This window comes from Acomys russatus, chromosome 12, assembly GCF_903995435.1.
Source record: "Acomys russatus chromosome 12, mAcoRus1.1, whole genome shotgun sequence".
Taxonomy (NCBI): domain Eukaryota; kingdom Metazoa; phylum Chordata; class Mammalia; order Rodentia; family Muridae; genus Acomys; species Acomys russatus.
Window position 1 is genome coordinate 58,602,368 of NC_067148.1, and position 27,862 is coordinate 58,630,229.

The 27,862-nt window shown below is 46.7% G+C and overlaps 1 protein-coding gene across 11 annotated transcripts in view; it reads left to right on the forward strand.

The window, feature by feature from the left end:
• Dlgap1 (DLG associated protein 1) overlaps positions 1 to 27,862 on the forward strand; it is a 509,503-nt gene that overhangs the window by 291,888 nt on the left and 189,753 nt on the right. For 10 of the 11 annotated variants that reach the window (XM_051154471.1, XM_051154473.1, XM_051154472.1 and 7 more), the window contains one exon: positions 1,388 to 1,602. In XM_051154471.1, the coding sequence (XP_051010428.1) occupies positions 1,388 to 1,602 (215 nt within the window). Of the gene's footprint in view, positions 1 to 1,379; positions 1,603 to 27,862 lie in introns of all 11 variants that reach the window. The other variant, XM_051154475.1, reaches the window with a different exon arrangement.

Here is a 27,862-nt window from a genome sequence, read left to right on the forward strand (position 1 = left end):
CATGTTCATTGCTGACAGAGCCATGTTTCTCCTGTCTCTCTATGGTGGGATATTCCATGTGGCACAGCATCTTCAGCCCGTACGCATGTCGATTTAGAGGCATTCCTGTGTTTATGTATCTGCTACTCCGCACTGTGTGCACGTCAGTGGGAAGAACGGCCTCAGCCTGGTCTGTCTCTTTTGCTGGAACTCTGTGCAGGGGCACACTGTGCTTTGTGAGCTCCATATACTTGTTGAAGGGTGAATCCAGGGATTACTGTGTGTGTCTTCCACCAATGGGAGAAGAATGGAGCTAAGTAGGAGTCAGGCTGAGTCCTTGCTGGAGGAGAAAAAAGGAACTGAGGTTGTCATAATTTAATAAACATGCAACAGGATGTGTAATGCCCTGCGCAGCCTAACAGAAGCGGTTGGAGAAAATGCGAGGCAGCAGTGTAATACAGAAACCTCCTGTGTGGACTCCACACAGAGGAATCCAGAACAGGACCCAGCAGAGCCTGAGGTGGGAAATGGCTGCTGGGAGCTATCCCCAGTCAGAGAGCGAGCAGGATGCCAAACAGGGAGATGCTGTCAGCAACTATGGTTGGTGTGAGTGATGTGTGCGCATGCTGGAGAGGCCAGCAAACACAAAAACTGAGAGAAGGGCAATTGGCTGGTACAAAAGCATCACTGGGAAACCTCCCAGAATGTGCTCTAACCAGAGCCACGGAGGCCAGATATAAATTAACAAGAGCTCAGAAAGAGTGGGTGAACGGACACTAAAAGCAGCTGGAATATAGCAGGGGTCGGAAGAAAAGAAAACAGGCACGGGTGGCCCAGATGTAAAGTCAGAGAAACAAGGATGAGGCAGGGGGCGGTCCTGGCTCCTGGGTGGGATGGAGAAAGGTTGGTTCCCAGTAAACGGCGGCGGGCTTCTTGTCTTCCTCACATTCTTCCACCTCACCTGTCAGAGTTGTAAGAAAGTCGGGACGTGTAAGATGCCAGAGCCCGCGGCTCCCACTTTCCCAGAGGTCCAGAGCTTGTCTTATGATTGCAACAAAGAAGCGCACATGTTAAGATTATTTTCAAAACAGTCACCGTAAAACTTGAATATCAAAAATCAATGTCTGAGGCTTAGATAACTTATATCCGTTATCTAGTCTAGATTCATTTAAAAAAAAAAAAAAAGGACAAGAAGCACTTTTAAAAGTTCAATTCTAGAGCCGGGTGTGGTGCCGCATGCCCTTTAATCCCAGCACTCGGGAGGCAGAGGCAGGCGGATCACTGTGAGTTCGAGGCCAGCCTAGTCTACAAAAGCGAGTCCAAGACGGCCAAGGCTACACAGAGGTGGGGGGGGGGTGGGAAAGTTCAGTTCTATTGAATGTGAACTGTCTGTTTTATACCTGACCAGGTCCCCCAAGATGAGTGGGCAGGGTACACACCCCGCGGCAAGGACGACGAGATCCCATGCCGGAGGATGCGGAGCGGCAGCTACATCAAGGCCATGGGAGACGAGGACAGCGGGGACTCAGACACGAGCCCCAAGCCATCTCCCAAAGTGGCTGCAAGAAGAGAAAGCTATCTCAAGGCCACACAACCGTCCCTCACGGAGCTTACCACACTCAAGTAAGTCATGCCCTCTCTCTGCCTCCCATTGGGTCCGCACCTCGGCTCTGCCTGATGACGACATGTCGCGAAGCAGAACCCCTCCCCTCCCCAGATGCCGTGGTGTGCTGACTGACCGGCCTGTTGGTTTTGACATTGAATTTGATTTGTAGACAATCAGTGTCGCGTCAAAGACAGGGGAAAGCAAGTGAACGCTTAACCCACAAAAGCAATCAATGACTTTTGATTGTTTTAAAAAGAAAAATACAATTTCTGGTCAATGAAAAGGTCTGCATACGCGATTTTGGAGGGGAGGGTTGTTGTTGTTATTGTTGTTTTCCCCAATTACTAAATGTAGAAGTGAGCTCATTCTTAAAAGACTCGGATTTTCAAAGAATGACGTGACGTGAGGGCAATGGTTATATCGGAGAAGTTTAGAGGATGTGGCTGTGCCGGGGAACCCGCCTGTGTGTGCATGATCGTTCTTGATACACACGTTTGAATTTGAAGTTACAGTTTATACGACCTTGAAAGTGGCTTTTGTCCATTTGTTTTGAAAAGTATAAGTATTTGCATTTGTGCTATTTAGAGAAAAAAGAACTTTGCCAAGGAAATAACTAAAACTGACTTTTTTGTGTGTGTATGGTTGTTGTTGTTACCTGGCTGGTGGCCTGATACTTACTGTGGAGTCTAGACTGGCCTTGAGATCGGCCTGCTTCTGCCTTCTGGATGCTAGGATTAAAGGCCAGTGTCAGTCCAGACACTGACAATTTCAGACGGACCTGTTGGGTGTGTGTGTGTGTGTGTGTGTGTGTGTGTGTGTGTGTGTGTGTGTGTATGTATTTATGTATATGTATGTGTATATATATATATATATATATATATATATATATGTATAAAATAGTTAATCAGGGCCTTGGAATTTAGATCCATTTGGGGCTGAAATATACCTTGTAGATAATTAGTGTTTTTAAAGTTCTCTGTTTATAAAATACATGTGACTAATACTCTTTATGCACTTGGGCTAGGTTACAGAGTGAAACATTGAGAGACAAATAAGACAGAAATGGACAAAGCAGTTAAGTTAAAAATACAAATCAGATTATTGCTCAAGAACACTGGAAAGCAGCTGACTGATCTATATCAAGAATCGTTTAAACAGTGAAGGACATAAAGAACTGGGCAGGAAATCTACTCTTGGATCCTTTTCAAGGGACCATATGGTATTGCTCTGAAATCTTTTTAATTGAAAATTAGCACTGATATATTAGTTAACTAACCCACCAAGAGGAGCCGTTTTTTCTCACTGCATCCTTTCACTTGGCTTCTGTATGTTATCTTAGGGCTGTCACCACAAACTTAAGACAAACAGCAAATTTCCTGCTTCCCAGCATGAGGAGTTGGGAGCTGGAGGCTGTAACACTGCCAAAGCCTGCAGAGGTCAATCCTTCCTTGTTTCCTGCTGGACTCTGGCTGAAGCCAGCAACACTTGGCATCGCTTGACTGCTCCAACTCATCACCCTCATGACACCCGTCATAGCACTAGGGACCTGCTTGTTAGCGTTATGCTAACTTGATTAAATCTTCAAGGACCCGTTCTTGCTGTAGGTGTTCACGAACGGTGGCAGCGTATCTATTTGGGCGATATGATTCAACCTATGACGTGACTCCTAGATAAAAATTGGTCGCGGAAACTTAAAAGCAGGAACAAATCTCCGTTGAATTGTGACACACCTAGAAAGGTGCTAAGAAAAATCAAAGAGTGAACTGGTTTTGTAAAAGATAAAAACGATAGCGAGCCAAGGAGGTATGAAGCAAGGGTAGCCAGAGAGGATGACAATATTATGTGATTTGTAGGCCTTAAACTATCAACAAGAGATGGTAACTGTCACAGCCAAGGTGTCAAAAAAGACACGCGAAGGGATACAGGACGCAGGAGCTCGTGTTAGCCCTTCAAGTGCCTGGGCTCCTCTGAAAGGCAGAGCTGAGGGTGTGCAGCCTCCAGCCTCCCCCCCACACACCCCTCACCCCACCCCCCTCGCCCAGAGCAACCTGTCAGGTCATCGCCAGAACACTGGGCACATACCACCTGAGTGACACGTTGGGTCTTAGGTGATGGCGCACAACGATTGCTGCTGCTCACGGCAACCCGCAGATGCGAAGAGGAAGGAGGAGAGGGGCTGTGAGAATAATAGAGAGCCTTGGGAAGGCTGGGAACAGACGGATGCTGAAGTCAACGCTCATAATTTTGCACTGGGGACATTCTACTAAAAGCTCTTCCCGGAAACACTTCCCTTGAGATGAATTCTCCTTTGCTTTCTATGTAACACTTCTTCACTAACTTCCTGGGCCATCTCTCAGCAGCCATGTTTGTTTAGGTTCTAGGAGTTTTTAAGGGAAGAGGGAAGAAGACAGACAGTGACTACTCTTAGGCGTGTCCAAGCTTGTAGCATTGTGACAGCGTGATGTGCTGTCATCTACAAAGTCCATGCTTGGGAACCATGTAATTCACACACACACACACACACACACACACACACACATGCTTTAGATATGTTTATGATATTGTGTGGGAGACACACTCAGCTGAGGTGCGTATGTGTAGTCCATGGGCCGCAGGGCAGACACTCCTGGAGGAGGGTGGTCTACTTGCGTGAAACGCTCACATTGAATGTGAGTGGGTGAAGGCTATTTCTACTCTCCAAATTAACGGAAATTCAAAATGAAAACCAGCTTACTCACAAAACAAATTAAAAATCTTATTTTTTTTTCTAACCAGGACAGTTTCATCAGGCCATCTCTGGGTCAACCCCTGTTCCTCAGCAGGCCAGAGGATGTCTGAGCAGTACAAAATCATGCCTTTCTCCTCCCTATGACCAAGACATTCCCCGGGGTTATTCCTGAGTCTGTCTATCGGCTTGTATTTCTCCCTGCCCTGCATGCCCGCAGTCTGCATGTTATATCCCGATCATGTGTAGTCACATGCAATCACTCGCTGGTGATTGGGTGGACCGTGTTGAAGAAGAAACACTCAAAGCTGATGATCTGCAATCAATCCTGTCTTAGTCCTTGGTGATGTTTTGACTGGAGTCATTATTTTTCTAGAAGTTTAAAGATTTCAGTCCCTCATGCGAGAGAAAAAGATACCCAGATCCTGGAATTCTAGCTCCCCAAAAAAGAAAACTATATTTATGTTCCTACTTCTTTGACATTTAAGCCCATTTTTTTTCCTCCTTCCTCCTCAAGAATTCACAGCTTTAGGGATGAATCATAGCCATGAACCAAGATAACTAAAATTAGTCAAGTAGGGACAGCATTTTGTCTGAGGCTTTCCACTCCCCTCTCCTCTCAGAAACGGAGGATGCACTCCTACACTTCCTCCCATTGTTTCTCTTCTTCTTTTCCAAAAGCATCTTGAAAATGTGTTTATGCGTCAGCTGCTTAATGTTAGTGATTGAGTCTTCCGTGCACAAAGCCTAAGGGCAGGTCTGAAGTCATGAGGGACTTGGCAATCGAGTGTATCATCTTTGGGCTTTCAGAGCTCCTTGTAACCCCTGCCTGAAAGCCACCATCTTCTCTCACACTCCTCTTCCTCTCCACCCGTGGCCTAGTCGCTCGCTTCTTCTTCTTCTATGATCAGCTGACAACGCATCTGAAATGGCGCAGTCCCTGGAGAATTATTATAATTTTTCCCAAAGAAGCTTCCGAATAGTCAATAATTAATTTTCAGGCACGTGAGGGAGAGGTTTGGGAGCCAGAGTTTCTTCAAAATGCTTCCCCACAGTTTATCTCTGAAAAAGAACATGGATCTTTTGTTTGGATTTTTTATAATTTTGTTTATTTTCAAAGCTAGACTACAGACTGCTACAATGGTTGGTTAAAATATGCCCAAGCTGGCCTTTAATTTATTTCACTCAAATATGCTATAGAAGGACTGTTCTAAAATGATACTGAGTGAGCTGCCACTTCAAACATTTTAAAGTTAGGTTGGGTGCAGTGGTGCATGGCTTTAATCCCACAAGTCTAGGCAGAGGCAGATAGATCTCTGTGAGTTCAAGGCCAGCCTGGTCTATGTAGTGAGTTTCAGGCCAGCCCAGGCTACATCATGAGATCCTGTCTCAAGAAAACAACAACAGCAAACAGTAATGACAACAACAATATGAAATATTCTAAAGTTAAGTCCAAATACCCGGTAATCCAAAGCAAATAACGCTTTAAAGTTTCTTCATCTTTTAATCCCTTCATCCAAAAATTAGGTGAAAAAAATTTCTGTAGGGAGAAAAATAGCTTCTAAGAACACTGAGAAAGAACCTAGGCCTTATAATGGGACCAATCAGAGCTCTTAGCAATTTAGATTAAAGTGACCTCAAGGGGGTTTATGTCCAATCTTATCTTTCAGGTGATTAGTCTTTGTCTTCATCTCTTCTCCTACTCCTCACTTTTTAAAAGATAAATTATGACCAAATAGGTGATGAAAGCAACTCAGCAGAGGAATAGTTTTGGGTTTTTGGTTTTTTTTAGCTCACAGTTTGAGAGGGCACAGTCCACCCTAGTGAGACGGTATGGCCAAGTTCAAAGCAGCTGGAACTTGTTCCATCCGGACAGTCCATAAAGCAGAGAGCTGTCAATGTTCATGCTTAGCTGGTCCTGTCTCCCTCTTCTGTTCTCTCCCCGCCCCATCCCCCACTTACACCATCTGACGACATCCTTACAGACATCCCCATAGGTGTAGCTCCTAGGTAACCCCCAACCCCAGTCAGGATGGCATTGTGAAACACCAAGTGGCTCTTTCCTTGTGGCTGACAGCTCAACATCTATGCATAAGTCTCAAACTTGCAGTGTGAATGGGAGCTCTAAGCTGACTCCTCCACACCTAGGCTGTGGCAGGCAGCATAAGCAGATCCCAGAATGATAGATGAACATTGGGCTCCCTCATCCTGGACTCACTGACCCCTGTTGTCTGTGGCTGTCATTGCTCATCTACATGAAAGGTCTCTGAAGAATGTAAGGGTGAAACATAGAAGAAAACTGATTATTCACAATTTAAAGGCAAGAGGAAGCAGTGTTGGCAAGTGGAGCGCTTTGAGGGTGCCAGCAGGGTATTCGTCTTCAACTTTGAAGTGAAGGTCTACTTCAGGAGCACAGAAACATGTTCGCCTTTGTGTAAGTTTCTCTTTTCTTCCTGGATGCCCTGTGTCCCTGATTGTTCCTCACACTCCACATGCCCTCCTACCCACCGACTGTTCCTCGTGTTGTTTCTCTTCCCAGAAAAGGAAGAGGGTGGAAGAGATGGGAGCATTGCTAGTTTTTTTTTTACCACCAAATATGTGAGCCATATTTAAGAACACAGCAATATAGATCAACCATCTTCATCCCGAGTCCGTGAAATGTCTCTGCTCTTATGTTGCCTGTTTCCACATCTTTCCCCTTCCCCTCCTACCTTTCCCAGAGTATGATTGTGACAAAAACTAGCAAGCACTCCATACAATCATAGGAAGGACAGAATTACAGAACCAGACGCTACAACAGTGTAAATTTACATCCCCAGCGACAGTAATACCTCCTTTACTGTCCCCGATCTTTCCAACTCTCTTCTCACTTCCCAGAATAATTAGAAGAAGTTGGAAAATGTTAAAACCAGGAGCATCACTCTTCCTCATAGATAAGTTATCCCTTGCTTGTGGGCAAAGATCTTGTAAACCCCTGCTGGAATGGGCCAGACTGAAGAGAGGAAACAGCTAGTGCAAGGAACTCCCTGTGGCTTCAGTCCCTGGTCACCAGGCAAAGCTTCCCGGGGATTCCATACCCACCTTCAGATGGTCTCAATGCATGCACTAAATATATTACTATAGTCTGGAACTCCATATCACAACACACACACACACACACACACACACACACACACACACACACAAATCCAGAAGATTATCACAACAGAGAGTAAGGAGCTTAAAATTCAGAGGCTAGGGGTGTCAATGTTGGCATGGGCCTCAGTGCATCTTTCTGTTGCTGTAACTCACAGGCTGGGTAATTATTAAATTTGGAAGCTTTTTTAAGCGTAAAATTAGAGGTTGTTTTGCTCACTATTGTGAAAGATGAGAAATGCTGCCACACAGTACAGCATCTAGTTTCTCATCGAATCATAATATGACAGGGTCATCGCAGGGATGGATATGGCAGGGGCCATGGGGAAGGTCAGGGCATGCCAGCTACAGTCTCTCTTCCTTTTCTGATAAAGCCACTGATACCACCATGGGGGCCCCACCTTTGTGACCTCATGTGGCCCTTACTACCAGATAGCATTAACACGTGACCTTGGAGATTGGTGCCAACTCAGGAACATAGCTCGCCAGGGGAAGAGATCCGATCATAGCAATGGCTTTGTTTGGAATTTTCCTGATCTGAACAGTCTACTTGGCGTAGGAAAGGGAATTTTGGCATCAGGGGGACAGTTTGGTTTTGTCTCTTTACATTATTGTATGAAGAGTATTGTTGTATCCAAATGGTGCACACCTCACTAGTTTTGCTTTTCTTCTCTGTCCTTTGGGAGCAGAGGTTCTCAACCTGTGGGGCGAGACCACTTTGGGGGTGGAGACCACTTTAGGGGTTAAGTGACCCTTTCACGGGGTCACACATCAGATGTCCTGCACGTCAGGCATTTACATGATGCTTCATAACAGTAGCAAAGTTGCAGTTATGAAGTAGTGAGAAAAAATAATTTTATGAACAACATGAACTGTACTAAAGGTTGAGAACCACCACCCGGGACAGTGAGATGTCACGCAGGACTAAAAGCTTCTTCAGCAGGAAGCCCAGGCGGCCGCCATATGGAAAGCGACCTCTAGCCCTCCTTAGGAAAAAGTCTATGTAAATGTACCTTAACAGGGTAGAAGAGCAAGACCATCCATTCCCCCACACACACGCCCCCACCCACCCCAACTCACCCCCTCCCCACCCCCCCCCCACCCCCCCCCACCCCCGTGTAGCAAATGGGAGAAAACCTGCCCGGTAGCCCAGAGTTCAGGTTGCCCACAGGGAGGAGCAATCAAGTCATCTCTTAGAGGAGGCCCTCCTGAGCAACCTAGTAAGCAGCCTGTGCTATGCTTCCCTGAGAGCTTTTGCTAATTTTGCTTCGAGTCTCAAATGTGATGAACATCTCCATAAGGATTTTTCCAGCCTGGGGAGCCTAGGACATCAGCACAGGGTGAGCCCTGTCCTCCTACAGTGAGCACAAATCCTCCATTTTGAAACTGAGCTTGTCAGAAGATGACATTTCAACTCCCTAAATAGGCCCCATCTTCTTCTTAGGTCTTTTCTTTCTGTTGGTGGTATTGCCACTGTCCAAAACACCGTGGCAAAACACTGTGGCTTTCGCATCTAACACCTCTGAGCTTTATGGCTTCACCATCTTCTCACTTGAATGATTCCAATGAACCAATTTGACTTGCTGTTGGGAGCCTTTCTCTCTTCCAGCTCTTTCCAAAGGCCTTTTATGAGGCTACTGAAATCTCAGAGTCTCACTTTCCTTCTGCACAAAGTCTCAACACAGCGTCCCAGAGCGTCAGTGCCTATGCTCCTCAGAGCTCTTTCCCCTTTCCTTCTACGCATTTCCTAGGTCTCAATCATAGGGCGATTCTGGATTCAACATTTCAGGCTTTAGACCTGTGCTAAACAAGATAGGCTAGAAACAAGGTGGGTGCTTTAAAATAGCCCTGAAACCGGAGACTTCCAACAACTGCGAGGGACTTCTTACACGTACTGCATGACACCTGGGGCCACTGGAAAACGCCACTCACCATGGTTACCCCTCGACCAAGTGTGGGTAATCCACAGCAAAAAGTCTCCCGCCTCACCAAAGCAGAGCAAGGGCAGAAGACCGTAAAGCCTGCAGTCGCAAGTGGAGCAGGCCACCTCCCTTCCTGGTCCAGTGGCAAGAGCTGACTTCAAAGAGCCAGACAACCTGACCTGTGCTAGGCCATAAATGCAAGCACTGTCAAACAGCTAAAAACAACCAAAGCCCATCCTTTTGGACACTAAGTATTTAACTTATTCTGTCCTGCCAAAAAAAAAATTAGATTTATGCTCACCATTAAAGTGGGGGGAATCTAGAATCCCCAACCTTTCCCAGAGAAATGTCTACGTTAAACTTTATATCCTGTGACAGATCTGTGATAGCGTTTACTAAAGAGAATGAGACGTGGTCCAGATGTGTCTTTGTGACATAGAAACGCAAAAGGACAAATGGTCTGCTTCCCATATATCGACTATAGTTGTCCCTAATCAACACTCTCATTCGGGAGGAAGAAGACAGGATCACGGTAGACGTGGAGGCGCTACAGCCCCGCTGGGTAGAAGGCTGCAGCGCCTCTTCCTTGAGGAAAGCGGTATTTCTCGATGGAGCTACGGTTCCCTGGGAGCAACTTCTTGTCTGTTGTTCCCCGTGTCTCTGCGCCTCCTCTTTAGAAGAACATTTCTGTTGCCCTCCTTAACTCTATCTGTAGTCCGTTCCGAGGAACAGCTGTTCCCTAGGAGCCCAAGCGATATTTCGGGACTCCGCCAGAGCCACGGCTTTTGATGTGATCTTGTGGTCCCTTGAACAGCACAGTCCCATCACGCTGCAGGGACCCTCTTATCTCTTGACTCCAGTGAGTTCTCTGAAGTGATTTTCATACTCAGAGGATTCACAACGATGCAGTTACTATCTGGGCTTGGATTGTTCGCCTGCTTACCCCACACGCCACCATCTTAGGGACTCACTGAACCGGGCCTAGAGAAGCAGAGTCATTAGCGTCTTCCCCTCTGAATAATCTTGTCTAACAATAAGGATCTTCTTTATTGCATCTTATTCTGATTATGCTGCATCTTTCAGAGGGTTAAGTGATGGGGATGGTGGGCGTGTCCTTGAACGGAGCTTTACCAGAGGGGGTGAGTGTCGCATTCCCCCATTCTTCAGAGTTTCTCGGGCCTTGTTTTACCTTCTACAAGTTAGTTTAAAACCAGCTCCGTCTTCCAACCCAGCAAGCTCTCAAATGTCTACCCCTGCTACTTGAAAGAAATAGCTCCTTTTTCACTGAATTTATTTCCTTCCCAACATGAGATAGTTTATCAAATGTTGCCAACAGCAACCAACATGTCATTAACACTGTGAGAGTCCATGTGTTACATCATCTCTCTCTCTCTCTCCCAGGTCGTACAAAACAGTTTACAATGACTTACTGGGAAGCATTAATCAACACCTTCTCCAGCCTCTAATGACAATCACTTGCTGATGACCAACAAGTCCTGAAACCACAAGGCATATACTTAGAGTTCTTTTTTTCATTCTTGTTGTTATTTCTTATTCCAACTTATGCCCCAGCAAGGATAGGTTGAGCTGTGTGCTCTGGTGATCAGCAGTTCCCAGATGGGCACAGTTTAATGCCTGCTGTGTATGTCAGTGGACAGGGGCCTCTGGTTTTTTGTTTTTTGTTTTTGTTTTTGTTTTTTTGTAGTCACCCCAAATCAGACAGCAGCAGCAGCATCTTAGCACCTGCTTCCACAGTTGCCAAGCAACAAAGGGGCATGTGACAAACTGAGCACCGTTTTCTGGAAGTGAGACATGGCTCCTCCGACTTACTTTTTACTGCAAGCTACACGGCCACAGTCACTTTAAAGAGGCAGGGAAGGGTTGTAGAACCGCAGGAGAACTGGATCTGTGTGGTGGGCAGCAGTCACCAGGTCTTCCTTCATGTTCCTCCCTCCCAGCTCTGTGCACGGCCATATCCGTCCTCCTTCCTCCCATAGATCACCCAAGCACGCAGCCCAGACGCTTAGCTCTGTCGGTTCGAGTCTCGTGCTATGGAAAAGTATCTGACCGTTCTGTGTCTCAGCTTCCTCATCCATGGTTCGGGGATAGGATTGGTAATTATGGCACGTGGGAGATGCTCTCTGCAGCTTACCCGCTGTCATCACCCTCGTTGCTATGGGCTGCTATCCCAGTAAGCGCAGGCTTTGGGTTCTTAGAGTAACAGCAAATGCATTAGACAAACAGTTCCATTCCTTTAAGCCTTCCTCTCCAAGGCCAACACTTTCCTGTGGCCAATACTTCTCCTTGAGAACTCCCAGGGTGCATATTCATGAAGGTAGTCTTCTCGCTTTGCTATTATAACTTATTTCCCCCTCGTGACGAAGACAAGTAATGCTTTGGCTGCCTTTGGCACAGGACCAGCCCCAAGCAGACGCTGAATGTCTGCTCACTACACCATCACCATCCCTGCGTGTCTAGTGTAGGTTGATTGAGAGCTTCACACAGTGGCGTCAACCTCCAACCATGAGGTGAGTGGCCATCCAGCCTCTGTCAGGAGTCTTCGGGCTGTGTCTGTACTCCCTCAGATCCTTCAGCCTCCCCACGCTTCAGACTCTGTAGCTCTCCAAAAAGCTGTTGCCTCTCAACACTGCTTAGCACTGCCAGCCCACCTGGGGGTTGGGAGCTCCGGCTGTCAGGTATGCATTATCGTGTTAAAAATATCTACACAGTTGTCCCTAGTATTGTCACCCACTCTGAACGCCGCCAACACAGTTCCTTTGGGTTATCTGGGAGAGCCCTAAGATTCTATCTAACTAATGAGCCCTTCTGCAGCAGGAGAGGGGGTTGTCCTCAGTGACCACACTAACTGCTCAGTTCTTTTAAAACTTGTTCAGGAATCCACATAAGCCAGAGAGGGGGAGGGGAGTCTGATCATCTGTGCTGATAAACAGCACCATTTCCCCTCTCCTCTGTGGCTCCGTTTTCAAGATCAGTAGTTGCAAACAAAGGTCTATTCAGAATTCTCAGCACATCTTGTTTGATCCCAGTGTTCTCAAAAGTAATATAGAGTCACCGTTAACAAAAAGATTCATGGGTTTTCATCCTTATCAGCCAATGCCCAGCTCTGCCCAGCGCCCTAAGCTCTAGTCCTCTGTTTTCTCTGCCAACTTTCTTCCGCTCGGTGACTCATGGAACAGTGAGAACTTTTACTCAAGCAATCTGGGAGCTGCCTGCACCATCTGGACTTTGTGACGTTCAGCCTAGAACCTTCTTTCAGTTCTTTGGATCCGTCTCTTTCCCAGAAAAAGCAGGCTGGGCACTCTTGGCATAGATCTAGGTTACCAAGTGCATGTGAAATCTCCTGTACCTGAGTCATGCCTGGCCCAGGCTTCACACATTCTTACTCTGCTGGTGAGATAGACATCTAAGGCTTGACTTGCCCTAGAGCCTGTCTCCTCAGAGCCTTAGGCTAAAGAGCTAGTTGAGAACCACTGGTTGGCCTTCCTTGCTCCATGAAGAAAGGTTATTAAATGGGTAAAGACACTTTTTGTCAATTCTGGGAACCTCAGTCTAATCCCCAAGACCCACATAATGGAAGGCAAGAACCTATTCTCTCAAATTGTTCTCTGACCGCCACATATATGTTGGGGCACATACTCAAATAAGTAGGTAGATGATAGATAGATAGATAGATAGATAGATAGATGATAGATAGATAGATAGATGATAGATAGATAGATGATGGATGGATGGATGGATGGATGGATAGGTAGACAGATAGATAGACAGATAGATAGGTAGATAGATGATAAGTATATAGATGTAATTTTAAAAACCAATTTTAAAGAAAAGTGTGTCAGCTTTTTAGACAAAAGCTAGAGGTGTGTGTCGCAGGCTCTCAATCAGTATACGCATTATATTCCTGATGTTGGCAATAAACACCTCAGTGGCTGTCAATCAGTATATGTGTTATGTCCCTGATGTTGGGAATGAACACCTCACATAAGCTTGTAGTGGGCAGAAACCAGAGAGAGGGGCCAACTGTATAAATGGCCAGGGCAAGATATAGTACCACAGTACACCCTCAGAGACCTGCTTCCTCTCGCTGGGCCTCCCAGATCTTTCCTTTCTCACCTCCCAATAATGCCGTCAGATTATAAATCTGTCTGTGAATGAATGAATCCATTCATCACCTCAAGCCTCTCATGACATAGTTGACTATGGAAATATCATATCAGACACACCCAGATAGGGGTTTTAATGTTTTATTAGTATATATTAATTGTACACAATACTAAGTGTCGTTATTACATTCTCATGCACAACCATGTTGCAGTCATCTCCCTGACTTTTGTCCCCTGACCACTCCCAACAATCTCCCATATGTAGAGGCTCCGTTCACTGATGCCCTATGTCCTCATTGATCCAGTCAGGTTGACAGTCAAAAGTAACCAACATGATCAGCGTTTTGCCACTGTGATAAACTGCCTGATACACGTGGCATTCAAAGGGGAAAGCATGTTTGGGCTCATGGCTTCTGAGATTTTAGAACATGGTTGGAAGGCTTCATTGCTTCGGGGCCAGTATGAGGCTGAGCAACATGGTGGAGAAAGTAGCATTAGAACAAAACTGCTTACCAAACGGCTGCGTGGAGGCAGGAGAGAAGGAGGACATGAAGTTACTAGTGCCTCCTTCAGCGTCACCCTCCAACCACCCAACATCACCACAGGCTGGTGGCTAAGGCCTCTGCATGTGGCCTTTAGGCGATGTTTATGATCCAAGCCGTAACCCAGACCATTCTCATCAAGCCCAAGACTGCATGGCCACACTGGGCAGAACCAGTTCACAAGATGAATCCTATCAGCTGATGAGAGCCACCAGGGGCCATAATTATGTAAGAACTCTAACAAGGCCCAGGAAACAGGGGTTGTGACCCTACAGGACACAAGTGCCCCTCTAAACATAGAAACTCTTAGCTTCTTATATGGCCTTTCAAAAATGTTATGGACATATATTTTGCATTCTTTTTTCTTTTCAGAGGTGAGGGGGACAAGCTCTTTTCTTGCCAAACTATACCTTAAGTGCATCTCCTATAAGTGCGCAAGACTATTACTTTTTTTCTATTTTCATGTGTGTGGTGTGTATGTATGCTTACATGTATGAGGGTACATGTGTATGGGGAGCATTTGGGGCCTGGGGTTGATGTCAAGAATCATCCTTAATTTCACTTCCACCTTATTCACTGGGTCTCTCAATCAAACCCAAATCTGACCCATGACATGGCTAGTCTAAGTGTCTCCCATCTCTGTCTTCCGAAGAAAGCTAGAATCTCAGCCAGGTTTCTACACTCACCAACAGTATGTGCATTCTGGGGATGCAAACTCCACCTGTGATGCCTGTGACAAGCACTTTAACCACTGAGCCATCCATCTCTCCTACCTCAGACTACATGCTTCAGAACGATTTCTGGGCACTCGTTACGTCCTTGTCCTGTGATCAATGCAACCAATTTCCTCTTAAGGGGATATTTGTATCCAAACTTACAGGAGGCCTAATTTCAGCAAACTGAGATGCTCGTTGTATGTCAAAACAGTCTTGAAACTTGGAGGAACATATAGGAAGGAGGTGAGAGTTCCAAAGTAATCGCTATAAACGTAATAGCTTAGGGCCTCGGAGCGCTGAGTCATTTGAAAGCAAGGAAAATAAAGCCGAAAGCATGATATGAAACAACTAAATGTTTCCCAGCCACTCAAATGAGAAAGGCTGATGGTGGCAAAACCTACCTCTTCTACTCCCAGTGGGCAGCCGTGGCCTCAGACCCTGTCGGTTTGGGGTTAGACATAAGCCATATACAGCTGGGAAACAACTGAGGGACCAGCCGCGGGATTTGTTGTTTGGTTTTCCTTTTTAAGCTCATGGTCTTACTGACACTTCACCAAATGCTTAAAAATATTTTTCAAAAAATATGAAAAGTTCTGGCGTCTTTCCTTCCTGAAGATCGTGAGACTGGGCTACATGGAAAATAAGACCTACACCCCCACTCCCACCCCCACCTCCACTCCCACCCTCACACCCACTCCCACCCCCACACCCCTTCTTAGCTTTCTTTCCCTGGCTATTGAAGGGAAAACCTTCATCTCAGGTAGAGTAAGTTCCTGAAAATATTCGAGGAGAGAGCCGTGACCCCTCTGGAAAGTCACACCAACTGTTTTGTTTTGTTTCTGTGAAATCAGGTAAATTCATTGAATCCTGTGCTCTCCGGTGCCCGCTGCCCCCACTCCGCCCTGAGTGTATTTAGCAGTTGCCTGTAGCAACCACCCACATGTAAAGCGGCAGAGCTGGGTGTTGTGGAAAGAGCTTGACAAGATTCTCCTGTCTTGGCCTCCGTAACTAGTCCCTGAGCCCTGGGGGAACTACATTAAAGTTTAATCAAGATTTTAAACATGTTGCAGTGGGTTCTGCTCCCTCGTTATGTTGGTAAGGGCACAACTTTCAGGATGATACACCGAAATGCCAGCAGCTGCTGACGTCAGGGTCCACTGGTCACCCTCAGGCCTGACAGCGAGGAAGCAGTTTCTAGAAGGAAAGGAAACTCGGGCAGAAGGCACAGGAGGCCCAGGCACCTCCCCTGCTCCCCTCACCCTTCGTGGTAGCAGCCAAATTTCTGTGACCCACCAGGGACCTCAGGCTGAAGTGTTCTCCAGGGAAGATGCCCTGAGAGAACAGGGAAGGTCGCCACGGGTGCATGGGTGGGCCTGACCTTCTACTATGTTCTGTGAGGTACTTTGTGTCTCACGGGTTTTTTCTTCATGAGTAACACCAGCCTATTTACCTATCCTTGTGTAAATATTTATGAAAATTAAGTCTGCTAATGAAGGTTCCATTACTAATTTAGCACACTCTGTGAGGATACGCTGTGTTATCTACCAGGAACAAAGTTTGTTTTGAAACAAACAGTCTTAGCGTGAGGAGAGACCACTTGGCAGCTAAGCAGCATGCTGCTCTTACAGAGGATCGGAATTGGCCTCCTAGCACCCACACTGGGTATCTCACAACTACCTGCAAAGCAGTGCCAGTGGCCCAATGGCCTCCTCTTGCCTCCATGGACACCACATTCAAATGCACACATGTGCACACACACACACATGCAAGCACACGTATGCACGCAACACACTCATGCATGCACATGCATGCACACACACCTGTGCACATAGTTAAAGCTCAAAAATATAAAACAAAACCTTAGATGAAAATGGATAACTGAAAACCCCTATATATACATTCATTTAGAAAGATAAGATCTTCCACACCCCAACCCCATACGCACTACAATGTGCCAGTCACAACAGTGGAGAGCCTGCTGGCCCTGGAAATCTCCTCCCTGTGGACCAGCAACCCACTCTGTTCAATGGGCTAGCTCCACTCTGATGCTGCCCTCTCGCTCTGCTCCTTGTCCCCAGAAGGGGGTTTTCTCTTGCCAACCCCAGAGGCTTAAATGGCTGAACATGAAGTGATGGTCTCTTCCAGCTCTGTCCAGTTTCCCCCTATGATTGCAGATGTACCATCTCTCCCTGGCTCCTCTCCTCTGCTGGGAGAATTTCCTAGCAAGTCCCAACAACTGATGGACAGACTGACGAAGTCCAGTGTTTTTCTAACCTGGCCCCTTTGCTGTGCCTGTAGGAACTCGGTGAGTCGGGGAGTGGGGCCAGCATGTTCAGGATCCTTTGTTCAAGGAGGACACTGTGACACACGGAGTCCTTCCTACATCTGACCAGTTTGGGTAAAGCACACAAGCCTGGGCAGTAAGTGAGGTGGACACATTAAAAATGCACCGCTTGTGTGCTCTGTAGCCCTTGAATGAAACAGGATGCTTCCTTCACATATTGTTTGTGTTTTCTGCGCTTCAGTCTGCTCTTGGTGGTGAGTGTGCTTAGACTTCCACACCACAGACAAGGTGTTTCAAACAACAGAAACCTACTTTATCCCAGTTCTGAGGGTTGGAAGTCTGGGAGCAAGGTGCCAATTACAGTCAGACACTAGAACACGTTGCCTAAGTCCCGCCTGAGCGTGCAGTGTTGTGGTCTAAGAAGACGCTGTCCATGTACCATAGCTATGAGTATGTCACGGCTGTGTACTTCCCACGGTTGTAAAGCTGTATCGTTTGCTGCTCCCTTGATTGTTAAACAGCCCACTTTCATGCAGGAGAATTTGCTCCACAGTGATAGGCTGTGTTAGTCGGCTTTCTATTACTGCAGGAAATGCCTGTAGTACTGATAAAGAGTATATTTATAGAAAGGAAAGGTTTATGTCTGGCCCCATTTCATGGGTTTCTAGTTAAGTGTTTGATTAGCCCTGATGTCTTTAAGCTTGAAACAAAGCATCTCGCAGAAGAAGCGCACAATGGAATAACTCAGAAAAGGAGAAGGAGGGGCCAGCATTCTACTCTCGCCCTGAACGGCACACTCACTGACCTGCAGGTTCCTCCTCGGCATCTTAAAGGTTCTACCGTATCCCAGGAGGACCACATAGGAGACCAAGATTTTTCCGAAGTGGATCTTCAGGGGTTATTAAACATCCAAGCCATATAGTTCAGATAATGAGCCAAACTGCGATGTAGCCGCGGCCAGTGCATTTTCCAGAACACTAGTCACCACTGACAAAGGATAGAGGACGTGAGTTTGAATAAGAGAAAATGAGATTGTTTCATCTTGGTTTTTGCTGTTAAAGATTTTCCTAACAACTTTGGGTCCGGAGTTCTCAGTGCTTGGCCCGTCTTCATGATGAATCCCCTTTCTCTCCCTCTGTCTCTGCATCGCATCCTAGGACAGACACAGAAGTGTGATGTCTGAGTGTCAGTGAGGCTTGCCTGAGGTTGCTGGGGAAACCTGGCATCACTTGGCAAGAGCCCACTGGGAGCCGATGATCCTCAGCTTGCTGATGCTGTGAGGCCTTTGACTGTCAGGCGACACCTCCCCATGGCTAACCAGCTCCTTTGGCTCTGCTCAGCCCACAGTTCAGCCCCGCAGTGCTGCCAGATGCCGATGCCATACCATGCAAACATCCTGAGTTTCGTTGTGGGGTTTTGGTTGTTATGTGGAAAAAGAACATTTGTGCTCCACTGCAGTGATTTGTATTCTACAAGCCATAAAACCATAAGAAGAAAGGCGAACACAATGGAGAAAATATATTTATTTAATGTGTATCCCTTATCCCCCAACAACACTCCAAGCTACCTTTTATATCAGAAAATATTTAAAATATTTTTGACAATTACTGTTCAAAAATAGAAGAGAGAGTGGAGGGAGAAGGTCAAGAGGAAAGAAGAGAGGGGAGAGAGAGAGAGAGAGAGAGAGAGAGAGAGAGAGAGAGGGAGAGAGAGATCTTTTTATCTAAGCCATGCTTTTTTCTGGCTGTTTGTGGCACCTGAGTTTTCTGTTTCTTCTGATATCCGTTAATTAAGTGGCCCCATGACCTCCCTTTTGCTTTGCCAGAACATGTGTGTATATCCACCAAGTACTGGAGCCATTTCACTTGGGAAACAAGTGGCCAGTTCACAAGGAAAACTGGCAGAAATGAATTTCTCCTTCAACAATGAGTTTTCACTGATGTAATCTGCAATGGCCCAGGAAAGAAGGTGTATGTTTCCACAGCAGGAGGCCAGCGTGCAGCAGCTGGGCAGAAGTCTGTGGTGGTGGTGGTGGTGAACGCGTTATCCTCCACCATACGTTAGAAATCAGCCAGAGCCCATGCTGAGAATCTACAGCATTCTCTCTGCCCATGGATACCTAGTCTGTGACCCACAGCCGCACAGCCATCTGGGTAATTAAACTGAGTCACCTCCCAACTTTATCAGTCTGCCCTCTGGAGGCAGCTGTCCAAGTCGCACGTTTGTGGGAGCTCACAGGAGAGGGAGGACTGAACCCCAATCTCTTGTGTCTACCTTTCCTGTACCCTAAAAATCTCAGCTATCAGAAGACTCCTTGGCACACAGTGACTTGCCCCTTGCATCAGAAAAAAGCACATAGCAACTTTTCGTTGGTTATTCGCAATCTTGGCCCCACACAACTTCTTGTCGACATAAGTCGTGTTCAACAAGTGCGGTGGCTTCAATAGGAACGCAACCCCATCACCACCCCCATACCCTCCCGCCCCCCGCCACCACCCTCAGACTCCTGTTTGAATGCTTGGCCATAGGGAGTGACACTACTAGGACTGTTAGGACCTGTGGCCTTGTTGGAGTGGGTGTGGTCTTGTTGGAGTGGGTGTGGCATTGTGGGAGTGGGTGTGGCCTTGTTGGAGTGGGTGTGGTCTTGCAGGAGTGGGTGTGGCCTTGTTGGAGGAAGTAAGTCACTGTGGGGGCAGGCTTTGAAGTCTTCTATGCTCAAGCTCCGACCAGTGTGGCACGCGATCCCTCCCTGCACGCCGCCATGCTTCCCTCCACGATGAGCGTGGGCTAAATCTCTGAAACTATAGGTCAGTCCCAATGAAATGTTTTTCTTTATAAGGGTTGCTGTGGTCATGGTGTCTCTTCCCAGCAATAAAACCCTAGCCAAGACAACAAGATATCGGAAACAAGTTTTTTTTTTTTTTTTTTTTTTTTTTTTTCTTCACTTTGAATTCTGAAGTCAGAAAGATTTTTTTAAAAAAGGATCACTGCCTAAAGTTAAAGTGGACTTTGAGCGTATGGCGTGCCACATGCACGCTGCCATTTGCGCGGAGTCTCTTGTTTATGTTAGGTCCCAGGAGATAAGTTTCTTGTTTCCTCACTGACCCTTCACCTGCCGTCACCTTCAGTGCTGTGGAAGTTAGAAAATGACCACAGTTGCAAGTGCCACCACCTAGGGGGTAGGATGGCGAGCCGCTCTCACCAACAGTCTAGGGTGGGTGCCAGCCGAACCCTGCCTAGCAAAGAAGAGGAGGAGGAGGGACCTGCCTAGTTACATATGACGTGCCTGTGTGCACGGGACATGCTTGTTCACTCGCGTGCTCGGCCATTGCTGGCGATGTCCTGGTCACCAGGCTGTTCTCGGACTTGACCTAAAGCAGTTACTTACCTCTGCCCTGTGAAGCCTCTGTTCTAGAAGAACAAACGCCAAAACTCACAGTGACCCTCACCAGGCCTGAGCACAGTCTACTTTAGACCACAAGGTATTAGAACTACTGAGCCAAAACGCCTCTCCTTTGGCCCGTCTCCAGAGCCACTCAAAGCAGTGATCAAAATGTCCAGGAATCCACCCAATTTTTTTTCACCCCAAGTCAGGTGTGAATTAGGCTTGAATGTCAGCAGCAGACCAGCAAGGACCATAGTGGACTCTCTGAATGGGCAGTCCCCTCTTAGGGCCCCCTGCCCATCGTGATGGGCCGTCTTTGTGCAAGGATGCTAGTCCTCACAAGTCATGTTGTCTGTCATAACCCAGTCCCAGAACGAGAGCGAAATCATCTCTGTTCTCAAGAAGGGCTGATGGGGAGTGTAGGCAAGACAGCACAAACAGCAGGTGGGACATTACCAGGCTGACCAGGCTGACCAGAGTGCTGGAGGCAAACAGAGCCAGCCATTTGGCCTCATGCGACACCTCTGGGTGGGCTGTGTGGAGCTAGTACAGACCTGTTTACCAGAGAAAGGGCTGGAACCTACATACTAGTTCCTTCCTGGCGTCTGCCTGCTTTTGCCAAACTTCCTCCCCAGGAGGCTGGCTGCACCACAGACTGAGCTTCTGTGGACCCACAAGCTTCCTAGGGACAGGATAAAGTGTACCCCCTGCCCTCGCCATCCTGTGGAAGGCTGAGACATGTTCAGTGCCCAGAGGATGAAGACAACAGGGGTAGGCTGTACAACAGCAGAGGCATGAGCCATCCCGAGCTGCTCTCAGGTCAGGAAAGAGGGCAAGCATCCAAGCTAAGGGGTTAGGCATAGATGAGAGGGCTGCACAGACTCAACCCAGCATGTCACCTCAACAGTTCAGCCAACTAAAGCTCCCTCTGGACTCTCACTGTAGTTGGCCTAGGTGGTGGGTTGTGGGGTGCGGGGAGTCAGCTGCAGACAGTGGTGAGACAGGCTGTCCAGTGAGATGAATCCTCCTGTGGGCACTGAACCCTCATGTGGAGTTGCAGGGTCCTACCTCCAGGGTGGAAGGGTTGGGGGGAAATGTTTGTGGCTCTGGGCACCATCTCCATCAGGGAGACCAGTGTGGCATGGAAACAAAGTATCTTGTCTCCAGCGTTCAGGGGGCTTGCTGCTCCATGACCGTCCAGGGCCAACTGTTTCTGAGGCTGGGGGGGGGGGGGCGGGGGCGGGTGGTCTCTTGGGATAAGTAGATACGCCCTGGGGCAGAGCCCTAGCCAGCCAGGTGCAGGTGAAGAGCTTTATCATGCAGATGAAAAGCAAATAGGGATTGACCACTGACCCTGACTTTCTGTTCAATATAATAAACTGCCCGTTTGCATTTTTAGTTTTTTAATATGTGTGCACATATGTCCATGTATGTGTCTGTGTGGGAGAGTGCAGGAGAGGCATGCATGTGTGTGTATACATGACTGTGGATGTCAGAAGTCAACCTTAGGTATCAGTCTCTTAAATACTATGGACCTTGTTCTATGAGGCAGGGTCTCTTATCATCCTAGAACTTGCCAAGTAGGGTTAGGCTGTCTGGCCAGTGAGCCTGAAGGATTACAAGGATTGCATTAATCCTTCTAATTAGGGTTGCATATCCTAATTACAGCACTAGGATTACAAGCAAGCCACCACATCTGGCTTTTTTTTATTTTTATTTTTTTAATGTCATTTCTGGGGATTGAACTAAGGGGTTCATGTTTGTACAGCAAGGACTTTGCCAACTGACCCTTCTCCCCCATCCCATTTCTGCTGTGCTCGGATGATGTTTAATTCACATTAAAGAGTGTAGATAAGAATAGTGCTACATATTATCATTAAGTCTTAAGTAAACATTTTGTGTGAATGAGAATTCCCTTCCCCCCTCTCCCTCTCCCTCTCCCTCTCTCTTCCTCTCCCTCCCTCTCCCTCTCCCCCCCTCTCAGTCTCACACAACACACACACACACACACACACACACACATGCACACAAACACGCCACATTGCTTCAATAAGTGAAACTATGCCACACAGGTGAAATGCTAGCAGCCTTTTATTTGAGCCAGCTGTCTGACTCCAGGGCACATTTTTCCCATAAGCCACTGCGTCTTCTGACCCCATTATAACAACACACATGTGTGATGCTATGCTCCTGTTCTTTCTCCTCACTGGTGGACTCTACTGTATCGAGCCAATCTGGATTAGTAACCATCAGCTGTGTTAGGCAAGGCGTTTGTTCACTGGGTCCTTACAGTGCCCATACCTACTTTTCTGAGCGATACCGTTTTTCATTTCCTGATGAGCTGTCATTTGTTTCCCACTGTTCTCGAGGACATCATCACAGCTGACAGGTCTCTGTTGCCTTAGCCCAGAAGCCATGCCCATAGCACACTGCTGAGATGGCCCTGCGCTAATTGACTCTGTCATTTGTAAGAACTGGAGACTACTTCTGCAGGACCCTGGCTGGTGCTTTGCTTCAGTGAGGCAAAATCAGCTTCCATGTTTGTCTGCAAAGTGGCAGCGAGTTAGCTTGAGCTGAAAGCAAGATCAGGTCCTTCTGAGAGGCTCACAGACCCACGTGTGGAGCGCTGAAGACCTGCCAGGCCCTTCTCCTCCACAACTCCCCCAGAAGAACCCAATACACTTCCTTCTGTGAAAAAAAAAAAAAAACATAGCATCTAGGTCCCAACGCTGCACCCCACGAGCTCTTTTGAGGATGTACCCTGTGTAACAGCAGCCAAGCAGGACTCCTTCCTCTGCCTGTTGAATTTATGTGTGTTTCATGCTGTGCTTCACTAAGTCAGGAAATGGAAACTACAACTGAATCCTAATTCCTAAATTCAGAGACTAAGGGAAGAAACCAGTGGGAATGAGGATGCGAGCCGCAGGCTTGAACTCCCAGTGCTGAGGCTGGAGGACTGAGTTTGAGGCCAGCCTGAGCTACATAGTGTGACCCCGTCACAAAGAAGCAGGAAAGGAGGAAAGGAAGAAAAGAAAATGAGGGAAAGGGGAAGAGGAGGAGGAGGAGGGAGGAGAGGAGAGGAGAGGAAGATAGTGAAGGATTTGGAAACTATCCATGCAAAGATATGACCCAGACATCCATCCGAACAGTTGCTTTACGGCTAAAGAAAGCGAAGGTAATTCATTCTGTAATCTTTTCAGAAACAAGAACTAAATTCTTCCTTATTCTAGTGTATCCTCTGAGGACCAAAAAGCTGACAGAACTGAGGCCATGAAGAGCTGACCCACTAACATGTACACACATGTAAGCTAAAGTAGTTTCCTTAGGTCACAGAACAGTGACCTGTGAGGCTCACAGGATTTCCCAGACATTGTGTCTGTGGCATGAGGTTTTCATTGCTGGCATAGTTCCTAAATTCTAATATTTCTTTTTTTTTTTTTTTCTTGTTGCTTGTTTTTAATCATTTTAAGCCAGTTTCATGTAGCATATGTAATGTATATAATATTTCATAATGTTTCGTGTGATATACACACATAACACTGTTACCCCTTTAGTTCTCATTAATTCTTGGATCTGTGTCACTCTTCATAAATACCACAGTCAGGGGATATTTCTGACTTATTGTCTTTTTTATTTTCACTTCGCTGTACTTTTTTTTTTTTGACTGTTGATCTATCTCCTTAAACTCTTCTGTTCACCTAATGATACATTTCTTGGCCTCCTTTCCTTAGTGACTGTCAGAGAGACTCCTTCTCTGACACTTGATGGGTTGTGGGGTTCCCACCTTGATCTTTCTCCTTCAGTCCTGACACTTGATGGGTTGTGGGGTTCCCACCTGGTCTTGCTCCCTTCAGTAAGGTCTTTCAGGAAATATCGCCTAAACCTTGCAGAGTCATCTGTCATCTGTTTGTCCATGTGTGCCTCTCAAATCCACTTCCTCAGACCTGGTATTCTGCCTGACCACCACATCTGCCAGAAGCGTCAACCTCCCTCTGAGTGAATCGCCATACTTCAGTGCCTAGCCCATCTCACTGTAGGCCTTCACTTTCCCAGCCTTTCCCGTCACCAGGTCACAGGCGCTGCCTCCCTGCTCTCAGCTACCAATTCCGTAGGCTAGTGATGTCTGTTAATTACACCCTCTGATATATTCCTAATAAGCTGTTCATCATCAGATGCTTCCCAGAGATTCTTGTTATGGTGTATTGTCATTGAGTCATCATTATATTTCTGATGCCACTCTTTCTAGTAAAGGAAGAACTAGGCAGGATGGAAAACAAGACCTGTATTTTTCCACAACTTTCCAGTGTTTTGACCATCACTTTACACTGTTAGGTGGTCCCAGTCACAAAGAACATTTAATTTTGCGTTCCGATTTTTTTTTTTTTTTTTTTTTGCCTTTAATGTCGATTTATAACCATCTTGCCATCTACTTATAAAGATTCTGTCATCTTCCTTTTTGATGGCTGGATTCTATGGCAGAGGTCATTCTGGAATGACAGAGGTGGAACTGCCAAGCCTGGCCTCATGAGGATTAAATCTGAGATACAAAGCTGAGTGTCAGAGGCTTCCGCCAAAATATAACTACCTTGAAAAGCTACTTAACTCAAAGAGCAAATTTTCTCATTTGCCGAATGAACCTAATCATAGCTGTTCACCATCCTCAGAGGGTGTCGTACAGTGAAGACGGGGCTTAGCATTTTACAGGCTTGAGATACACTCGTGGGATAGAAATAACTTGCTTGCCTTTGTCTCTTCCTCTGAAGGGAGAGCAGGCTAATGATCACTTACCTCTCCCAGTCTTTGGGGTTTGAAAAGACTATGCAGGGCAGGAAAGACAGAAACACTGAGCTTCCATTGTGTTTTTGGAGTCATCTATTATCATCTTTTAAGAGCTCCTTCCTGGGCTGGGAAGATGGCTCACTGGGTAAGCAGAAGGCCAGTGTTTGTATCTCCAGAGCTCATGTAAAAGCTGGACAGGCATCTGCAACCCTGATGAAGCAGAGATGGGGAATCCTCGAGGGCAGCTGTCTAGCTAGATTAGCAAGAATCAGCAAGCTCTGTGTTTATTGTGAGACCCTGTTCTATAAATAAATGAAAAATAGAAGATACCCAGTGTCAACCTCAAGCCCCTACACATATGCATGTGTGAACACACATACACACGTGCACCCACACTACACATATACACGTGAGAAACAAAAAAGAAAAGTTAAAAAGTTAACTCCCTGCTTTTCTCCCATACACTGTGATCTTAGCCTGAAATGGTAACATTTCAATACAAACAGGAACTTGGGGACTTGTCCCTTGCCCAACTCCCATGTCTCAGGTGAAGCCAAAGAGCTGCGAAAACAGAAGAGCGGCTTCGGAGCCATGTATCCATGAGCTGCCTCACTCCCTTCCCTTCCAGGGTATCTCAGGATGGGAGAAGTTGGATTCCAAAGGGACACCAAACTCTGGGTGGGCTGTTAGCTAAAAGATAAGTAACGAGGCGGATCCGAGGGAGGATGCTTAAATATTACTCAGAAGGGGAAACAGAACAGACAACAGAAGCGGCGGAAGAGAGGGAACTCAGGGAGAGATGAGAGTAGAGATCAGACCCAGGGAGAGAGGGGGTGAGGTGGGGCTGGAGAACAGAAACTGTGGGCCGGGCATCTTTGTGACAAGCTGGAGACCTAAGACAGGGTATGCCTCTGGGAACATATGGGAGTGACTCTATCTGAGACTCCTAGTAGCAGGGGTCATGGAGACTGGAGAGGACACCGTCTAACTAGACAGGACTCCTAGTGGAGGGAGGGGACCACCAACCCACCCACAAAAACTTCTACTCAAAATTCACCCTGCCTACAAGACGTGCAGGGATAAAGATAGATTAGAGATTGAGGGAATGTCCAACCAATGCAGACCCACCCCATAGGAGAGAGCCAATCCCTGACGCTATTGACGAAAATCTGCTATGCTCACGGACAGAGGTCTACCATAGCTGTCCTCTGAAAGGCTCCACCCATCAGCAGATCAAAACAGATGCTGAGTCTCACAGCCAAACACTGGGCAGAGCATAGGGAGTCTTGTGGGAAAGTGGGAGGAAGGACAGAAGGACCTGGAGGACACAGGAGCTCCAGAAGATCAGCAGAACCAACTGACCAGGGCCCAGAGGGGCTTGTGGAGACTGAAGCACCAACCAAGGACCATGCATGGATTGGATCTAGGCCCCTACACACATGTAGCCAATGAGAAGCTCTGGCTTCATGTGAGTTCCCTGGTAAGGGAAGCAGGGCTATCTCTGACACGGACTCTGTTGCCTGGTTTTTTTTTATCACTTCCGCTTGGTGGAGCTGCCTCACCAGGCCACAGGGGAAGAGGACAGGATGTGCTCGGTCCTGATGCCACTTGATATGCTGTGAATGCTGCAAGCTACAGTAAAGAGCAGCTCGGCAAAATATGTCTATCGGCGCAATAGTGGGATGTGTGTTACGGGGTGACCAACAGCTTTCTTTCTAGTTGGATTTAAGGCCCACTCTTCAAGAGGGTCTCATGTCAATACTGATAATCTGCCCAGGAATCCAAGGCCCAAGGATGCACAGCCACTAGTAGTCTTATCTACTGGGCAAACATCTGGTTTTTTGTTTGTTTGGTTTTGGGTTTGTTTTTTTTTTTTTTTTTTTTTGGTAAGAGATTTACTTACTTATGTCTGCCTTGTGGTAGTTTTTCACAATTTTCCTCATTATATGTTTTAACAGCCACATACAACAAAACAAAATCTAAAGGTAGGTAGGACGGCTTACCACCCTAGCCCGATGGCTCAGGTCCATCCCTGGAGCACCTAAACACTGTCTTCTAGTCCACACGCACATGGCGTGTGCATGTGTGTGTGTGTGCCTACATTTTCACAGAGACAATAATGACAACAATAATTAGTAAGTATTTTTTTAATCTAAGAGCTTCTAGAAAACATAACCCCTATGCCCTACTTTTTTATAAGTTGACATTCGTATGACATCAAGCCTCAATACTTAGAGAGCTTGTTTGTGCCATAAAGCCTATCAGGCAAGCATCGGCTGGCTTTCCTATAGCTTGGAAGGAACACTACACGGTATGTCTAACTTTCCTTTTGGCTTTGTTTCTATTTTTAGTCTCCACTTTTAGTATTGAATATGTGACTGCAGTCATCAGCATCATATGAGCAGAATGGAAACATTTGGCCCCAAATTATTCTCATGAACTCAGCTCTCAGCCTCTGTGGAAAGTGGACAATGCCCAAAGATCTATACACCCAAATCCCCAGACCTTGTGAAGGCGTTTCCCTACAGAACAAAAGGGACTTTACAGACACAACTAAAGTTCCAGTTAGGACTAGTGCGATCTCAAGAGATCTCAGGAAAGGGAGGCAGGTAAGTCTCAGTCAGAGGAAGACAACAAAGGAGAGGTCACAGAGAGAAGGAAGTGT